This window comes from Pteropus vampyrus, unplaced genomic scaffold (genome assembly GCF_000151845.1).
Source record: "Pteropus vampyrus isolate Shadow unplaced genomic scaffold, Pvam_2.0 Scaffold170, whole genome shotgun sequence".
NCBI lineage: Eukaryota > Metazoa > Chordata > Mammalia > Chiroptera > Pteropodidae > Pteropus > Pteropus vampyrus.
In genome coordinates, this window is record NW_011888951.1 from 3,767,559 (window position 1) to 3,775,715 (window position 8,157).

Consider the following 8,157-nt stretch of genomic DNA (forward strand, 5'->3'; position numbering starts at 1 on the left):
GGAGGGAAGGGGATGGTGGGAGAGGAGGTGGGAAAGTGATTATAAGTCTTCTCGCTTCTTCAGTATGAGCTTCCTCACAAGCGCTGTGATCTGGGGCCTGATCTCCTCCACCGATATAGTTGGGTCCCAAGCCTCTACCACTTTTCCATCTGGGGCCACTAGGTACTTCCAGAAGTTCCAGGTAGGCTCCTTCCCAGAAGTTTCTAGAGAAAAAGGAAGAAGGAGAGCAAAGTTTGCTTCCCTGTGTGCCCTCTCCTGGAATTCTACTATCAGTGTCCAGTTATCCCCTGAAACGCTGGTTCTATTAGAATTAACTGGAGAGATTTTCAAATCTTGATGCCCAGTCCACACCCCAGACCACTTAAATCAGAATCTCTGGGGGTAAGACTCAGGCATCTGTATTTTTAAAAAGCTGTCCAGAAGATGCCAATATGGCGCCAAGATTGAAAACTACTGCTCTAGGATTGTGTGAAGTGCTTGATAAAGCAGATTTAGATCTTCTTTTATTAATGACCTCAAACTACTGAATAGTCTACACATTATTCTCTAACAAAAACTTAATGATTTCCAAATGTTAGTCCATGAACTGGATGCATCTGAATCATGGTGGCAGTGATAGTGAGGAATGCTTAAAATAAAGATTCTTGGGCCTTGCTTTAGTAGGTCTCAGGTTAATGCATTTTTAAGAGCTCCCCAGTTTTGATCTATAACAGTGGGAACTGGAAAGGAACTAATAAAAACACACAGGGGGAAAAAAGCAAATATTAGGATTGACCCACAGAGCAAAATTCTAATCTGCCTCAGTAAGGGACCTTTTGTTGGCTACACTGTTGTTTCTCATTTACTCCTCTAGGTGAATGGGTTGGTTGGGGGGTGATGAGGGATATGAAGGCAACCAGAAGCATAGAGTGGGAGAAAACAAAAATGGAGCCCCCAAAGGAGGAGAAATGTTTGAAGGAGGAAATAGGACCATAATGATAAACATGGCTCATGATCCCATTTTGTGGTTCTGAGGCTTCTGGGGCTGGAGAAGGGATTTATTTCTGAAATATTGAGATCTGGTGTTTTAGCTCAGGTTTCCTTCCCATGGCCTATATAGACTTTGCCTCTGACTCAAGACAGGAGATGTCTATCAGCCTTCTCCAAGAGTGTGGCATCCCATCTGCACCTTGGTTTCTCCATCCTAAGTTCATAGGCTCAACTAATTCACACTTACTAAAATCTGAGGGCCCAAGCTCCTTCTAGGAGCCCCTGCATATGAAAACAGGGATCTAGAGATGTCTGCAAGAGTGATTCTGACAGAGAACGGAGACTGAGAGGTAGCAGGGTGGAAATATTCTTAGGCAGGAATGCCCCTAAGTTCATCCTCAAAGATTAGTGCTGAAACAGATCATCAACCCACCCACTGGGGTCTAGAAGGGGCCCCAGGTCACCCAGCCAGGCAGTGGCTTCTGCTACCAAGGGAGCTACAACCTTAGTCAGATGAGGGAAGGTAAGATAAAAGATCAGAACTCACGGATCAGGTACTTGAAGGCAGGGTGGGCACCAGTGCCGGTGACTGCGACCTTGCTAAACATGGGGAAAGAGACACTGTAGGTGCGGCGGGCAAAGCTCTCGATCTCCCTGTTGCTGTCAGGCTCCTGTTGGCCAAACTGGTTGCAGGGGAAGGCAAGCACATTGAAGTGGTGGGGCCCCAGGTCCCGCTGTAGCTGTTGCAGGTCTCGGTAGTGCTGGTCTGTGAAGCCACACTCGCTGGCCACATTCACCACCAGGGACACCTGGGTGGCAAAAACAAAACTCAGATACATACACAACCCAGTGAAGAGGCATGCACTTGTACATGGCTTGACATGCCCATATGTGACCCCTCCCCCACAATTAATGCCCTCATACATACAAGAATACAATGTACACATATGTAAATGTGACTGCAATGCTCTCACATATATACAAACACATGCACACAGGCACAAATGAAATCAAACATGCAAAAGCTTACAGATATATGTGCATAGACATACATGAATATTGTGACTAAGCATAAAATAGTCACAAACGGGTATGCATATTCCATGATACAAAGATAAGTTAGCACACATCACACATGTCCACAAAGACACCACATTCACAGAGAGGCACACACACTGGGGAGCTCATACCAGGAGGTGATGTGGGGGAGTGGAAAGGCACACCTGGGTTCAATTTCTGGCTCATTTAGCTGGCACTCTTTTAGAGTGCCATGTCTCCCTTTTAGAATGTGAACTCGCTGAAGGCAGGAGCTATGTCCACTTCACTCCAGGACTTGACATATAGAAAAGTCTCAGAAAGTGCCTGTTGAATGAATAAGTAAGTATGCAGATATACACAATCACCTGCATAGGTACATGGACAGACATGGATTTTCCTGATAAAGGACCCCAAGGATCCCAGAGCAATCCCTTTTTGCCCCTCTCCAGCAAAAAAATACCACTTTCTTTTATCACTAGACTCATCCTTAAATTTACTATCGCCTTATAATAAATGTATTTATTTATATAAATTTATTTATAAATTTATCACCTTTAGGTAATAAATATAAAGCTAGCTGATGGAACTTGATTATAATATTGCCATTAGAATTTTGGCACCAATGCTATGTTTTTAGCTTCTAGTTATATATGAATAAAGGATTTTAAAATTCATCCTGTGTCTGGGCAGCCCTGCCCTATCTCTCTGGCTACTTTTTTAGGAGAGCTAGGATCATATCAGCTGGTTGCATAAAGAGGGCCACCTCCCAGTGGCGGCCGGGGGCACTGGACATGCGCAGACACAAACTGCTGAGGCAAGACAAGGTTTCTTGACCTCAGGAATATTGACATTTTGGGCTGGATAATTCTGTGTGGTGTTGGGGCTATTCTTTCTGTTCATCGTAGGATGTTTAGCAGCATCCCTAGCCTTTACCCACTAGACACCTAGTCTTGACAATAAAAATGTTTCCATACGTTGCTAAATGTCCCCTGGGAAGCAAAATTACCCCAGTTGAGAACCACTGGGCTAGATTATGAGAGTCGCTAAGCTGTAACTCCCTCAACCTACCTCTACCAGATGAGGAAGGACTCATTTCCAGAGCCACAGGGTGTTAGAACAGCCTCCCCCATTTGCATCAGCATATGCCATATTCTGCCTGTGGTTGTGAGAAACTAGGATCTTTAACTCCCTTCCCTAGTCAGGGGTCTTATTCTTTCTTCTCTGATGGATTTCTGGCAATAAGAGCATTAAAAATTGCTTATTTTTAACCTACATCTTGTGTGTCTACTTACTTTTTTGGAAGGAAGGAAATCTTGCTTCTAATTCCATGCCTGAAACCAAAAAGCTCATCCTTAAAGTGACCAAAACAGACAGACAAGCTCAAATACACACAGTTAATTTATATATATATAAAGCACAGCTATAGACTTGGATGTGTACATAGAAGCAAGCAAACAAATAAACCCTTCATACACACACACACTACTCAGGGCTGCATGCACATAACCTCACACTTCAGGCAGGCACATTCTCGAGTGGTCACCCATCAATCCATACTCAATGCTGGTCTAAATGACTATCTTCCTAGTTAGCCTGAGGGCATAAATCATACAGTCTTGCTCATGGTTATGTCTCCAGGGCTGGTCCCAGTGAGGAGAATGTAGGGGAAGCCAGTAAAAATTTTTCCAATTAAAAAAAATTGTGATGAAATACACATAATGAGCAAATAATTATTTGCAGATGAATGAATGACCATATTGCTCAAGTGGCAAATCTAGCTTGGATTAACTCACAGCATCATTTATAGATTTCCTGGACTGACTCTTCCTGATTTCCCTCTAAACCTAGCATTTAAGAGCATAGGCTCTGGAGCTGGGCTGCTTGGGTTCAAATTCTAAGTCTACGACTTGGTAGCTGTGTGATGCTGTTCTTTTTCTTTTTTCAACTTCTTTTTGATTGATTTCTTGGCCTTTCACTGCTATGCATTTACCAATGACCTGGAGTATTAAAACACTTAGAATTCTGGGATTACTTTTCTGGGTCATTTTCTTCAGGATTTCTGTTCCTTACATCCTGGATGCTTTATTATTTCTGAAAACAAATAGACTTTGTTCTATTCTTGTCATAGCACTTATTGCTACTAGGAATTACCTTGTTCATTTTTCTGTTCCTTGTTTATTATCTCTATAGGTAGCAGGGTGGAAATATTCTTAGGCAGGAATACCCCTAAGTTCATCCTCAAAGATTAGTGCTGAAACAGATCATCAACCCACCCACTGGGGTCTAGAAGGGGCCCCAGGTCACCCAGCCAGGCAGTGGCTTCTGCTACCAAGGGAGCTACAACCTTAGTCAGATGAGGGAAGGTAAGATAAAAGATCAGAACTCACGGATCAGGTACTTGAAGGCGGGGTGGGCACCAGTGCCGGTGACTGCGACCTTGCTAAACATGGGGAAAGAGACGCTGTAGGTGCGGCGGGCAAAGCTCTCGATCTCCCTGTTGCTGTCAGGCTCCTGTTGGCCAAACTGGTTGCAGGGGAAGGCAAGCACATTGAAGTGGTGGGGCCCCAGGTCCCGCTGTAGCTGTTGCAGGTCTCGGTAGTGCTGGTCTGTGAAGCCACACTCGCTGGCCACATTCACCACCAGGGACACCTGGGTGGCAAAAACAAAACTCAGATACATATACAACCCAGTGAAGAGGCATGCACTTGTACATGGCTTGACATGCCCATATGTGACCCCTCCCCCACAATTAATGCCCTCATACATACAAGAATACAATGTACACATATGTAAATGTGACTGCAATGCTCTCACATATATACAAACACATGCACACAGGCACAAATGAAATCAAACATGCAAAAGCTTACAGATATATGTGCATAGACATACATGAATATTGTGACTAAGCATAAAATAGTCACAAACGGGTATGCATATTCCATGATACAAAGATAAGTTAGCACACATCACACATGTCCACAAAGACAACACATTCACAGAGAGGCACACACACTGGGGAGCTCATACCAGGAGGTGATGTGGGGGAGTGGAAAGGCACACCTGGGTTCAATTTCTGGCTCATTTAGCTGGCACTCTTTTAGAGTGCCATGTCTCCCTTTTAGAATGTGAACTCGCTGAAGGCAGGAGCTATGTCCACTTCACTCCAGGACTTGACATATAGAAAAGTCTCAGAAAGTGCCTGTTGAATGAATAAGTAAGTATGCAGATACACACAATCACCTGCATAGGTACATGGACAGACATGGATTTTCCTGATAAAGGACCCCAAGGATCCCAGAGCAATCCCTTTTTGCCCCTCTCCAGCAAAAAAATACCACTTTCTTTTATCACTAGACTCATCCTTAAATTTACTATCGCCTTATAATAAATGTATTTATTTATATAAATTTATTTATAAATTTATCACCTTTAGGTAATAAATATAAAGCTAGCTGATGGAACTTGATTATAATATTGCCATTAGAATTTTGGCACCAATGCTATGTTTTTAGCTTCTAGTTATATATGAATAAAGGATTTTAAAATTCATCCTGTGTCTGGGCAGCCCTGCCCTATCTCTCTGGCTACTTTTTTAGGAGAGCTAGGATCATATCAGCTGGTTGCATAAAGAGGGCCACCTCCCAGTGGCGGCCGGGGGCACTGGACATGCGCAGACACAAACTGCTGAGGCAAGACAAGGTTTCTTGACCTCAGGAATATTGACATTTTGGGCTGGATAATTCTGTGTGGTGTTGGGGCTATTCTTTCTGTTCATCGTAGGATGTTTAGCAGCATCCCTAGCCTTTACCCACTAGACACCTAGTCTTGACAATAAAAATGTTTCCATACGTTGCTAAATGTCCCCTGGGAAGCAAAATTACCCCAGTTGAGAACCACTGGGCTAGATTATGAGAGTCGCTAAGCTGTAACTCCCTCAACCTACCTCTACCAGATGAGGAAGGACTCATTTCCAGAGCCACAGGGTGTTAGAACAGCCTCCCCCATTTGCATCAGCATATGCCATATTCTGCCTGTGGTTGTGAGAAACTAGGATCTTTAACTCCCTTCCCTAGTCAGGGGTCTTATTCTTTCTTCTCTGATGGATTTCTGGCAATAAGAGCATTAAAAATTGCTTATTTTTAACCTACATCTTGTGTGTCTACTTACTTTTTTGGAAGGAAGGAAATCTTGCTTCTAATTCCATGCCTGAAACCAAAAAGCTCATCCTTAAAGTGACCAAAACAGACAGACAAGCTCAAATACACACAGTTAATTTATATATATATAAAGCACAGCTATAGACTTGGATGTGTACATAGAAGCAAGCAAACAAATAAACCCTTCATACACACACACACTACTCAGGGCTGCATGCACATAACCTCACACTTCAGGCAGGCACATTCTCGAGTGGTCACCCATCAATCCATACTCAATGCTGGTCTAAATGACTATCTTCCTAGTTAGCCTGAGGGCATAAATCATACAGTCTTGCTCATGGTTATGTCTCCAGGGCTGGTCCCAGTGAGGAGAATGTAGGGGAAGCCAGTAAAAATTTTTCCAATTAAAAAAAATTGTGATGAAATACACATAATGAGCAAATAATTATTTGCAGATGAATGAATGACCATATTGCTCAAGTGGCAAATCTAGCTTGGATTAACTCACAGCATCATTTATAGATTTCCTGGACTGACTCTTCCTGATTTCCCTCTAAACCTAGCATTTAAGAGCATAGGCTCTGGAGCTGGGCTGCTTGGGTTCAAATTCTAAGTCTACGACTTGGTAGCTGTGTGATGCTGTTCTTTTTCTTTTTTCAACTTCTTTTTGATTGATTTCTTGGCCTTTCACTGCTATGCATTTACCAATGACCTGGAGTATTAAAACACTTAGAATTCTGGGATTACTTTTCTGGGTCATTTTCTTCAGGATTTCTGTTCCTTACATCCTGGATGCTTTATTATTTCTGAAAACAAATAGACTTTGTTCTATTCTTGTCATAGCACTTATTGCTACTAGGAATTACCTTGTTCATTTTTCTGTTCCTTGTTTATTATCTCTATCCTCTCCACATCATATAAGCTCTATTAAAGTGGAAATTTGTCTGTGTTGTTCACCACTGCATCCCCAAGACTGGCCTAGTACTTAGTTTACAGTAGGTATTCAATAATAATTAATGAACTAACTGAGTAGCAGAGCTGGTCAAATGCTAAACCTGGGGATCCCCAGCCAGCTGCACTAGAAGGAAGGGAAGGCCTGAACAGGAATGGGCCCTGCTCTTATTGGCTTTTTGCTCTGAGCAAAAAAACCAAAAAAGTAATAAATGCTGTGGTAAGGAAGTAGCAGTTACCCTGGATAACTCAAATCTCAGCGTGAGCTGCCATCACAGGAGTTTGCCTAAAGCAGATCACAGAGGGATGGGTGGTTCTCCTCCAGGCTCTGTGCTTTCTAGCTCTGTATGACCCTGTGCAAACACCTTCCCTCACTGGGCCTTTGTGTCCTCCCTGGAGGACGATCTGGGTAAGGTCCGCATGCACTCCCTCTGCACTTGCGCATTCATTTCTATCATGTTCTCGTTGGATTCAATATCAGCAACTCCTCCGTTCCAGATGCCGAAAGTGGGGATGGGAAAGACAAAGGCCGCAGGATGCTAGCTAGGGTTGCTTTTTCCACTAGTGCATGACAAAGGCTGGGCTCGGGTCATCAAGCCTCTGGGAGAGGTCTGGACTCGCCGCCCAAAGTGGCTGCAAGGGAAATTGGCGCCGGCTGTGAGAGTTTCGGATTTCACGGCAAGCCGGGGCCGTGCCACGTAGTCGCAGGACGGACCCCAAGCACCATCGGGGGCGCTGCGCCCCGGGGGGAATGCCTGGGTGGGGGCGGGGAAGCCAGGGCAGTGTCTTTGGGCGGCAAGAGCCCCTCGGAGCTACACCCGCAGGGTCCAGGGCCGCGGGGCGCCCCCATCAGTCCCTGCTGGGGTGGCGCCGAGCTCCCGCGGGTGGACACTCACCGAACCCCGGTACTTCTCCAGCGACACCAACTTGCCCCGGATGTTGACGGCCTTGAAGTCGTAGAAGTCTTGCTCCCGCGGAGCGCAGGCCGCGGCCGACAGGAGCAGCCACGCTGCCACCAGTGCAGCCACCATGACTC

At 44.6% G+C, this 8,157-nt stretch overlaps 1 protein-coding gene across 1 annotated transcript; it reads right to left on the reverse strand.

Annotated features, from left to right (window-relative positions):
• Window positions 1-6: 6 nt before the first annotated feature.
• On the reverse strand, window positions 7-8,152 carry GPX7 (glutathione peroxidase 7). The gene is made up of 3 exons (XM_011370480.2): window positions 8,018-8,152; window positions 4,395-4,656; window positions 7-203 (listed from the first exon to the last, which is right to left on the reverse strand). The coding sequence occupies exons 1-3, from the start codon at window positions 8,150-8,152 to the stop codon at window positions 40-42; spliced, it is 561 nt and encodes a 186-aa protein (XP_011368782.1). The 3' UTR covers window positions 7-39.
• Between the last annotated feature and the right edge of the window lie 5 nt (window positions 8,153-8,157).

Bases quoted from the DNA above. Each gene is read 5' to 3' on its own strand.
- GPX7 (XM_011370480.2), bottom strand. From the start codon at position 8,152: ATGGTGGCTGCACTGGTGGCAGCGTGGCTGCTCCTGTCGGCCGCGGCC. The intron at 4,657-8,017 runs GTGAGTGTCCAC...TTTGCCACCCAG, and splicing joins TGGAGAAGTACCGGGGTTCG to GTGTCCCTGGTGGTGAATGT. The intron at 204-4,394 runs GTGAGTTCTGAT...CTTTTTCTCTAG, and splicing joins CGCCTTCAAGTACCTGATCC to AAACTTCTGGGAAGGAGCCT.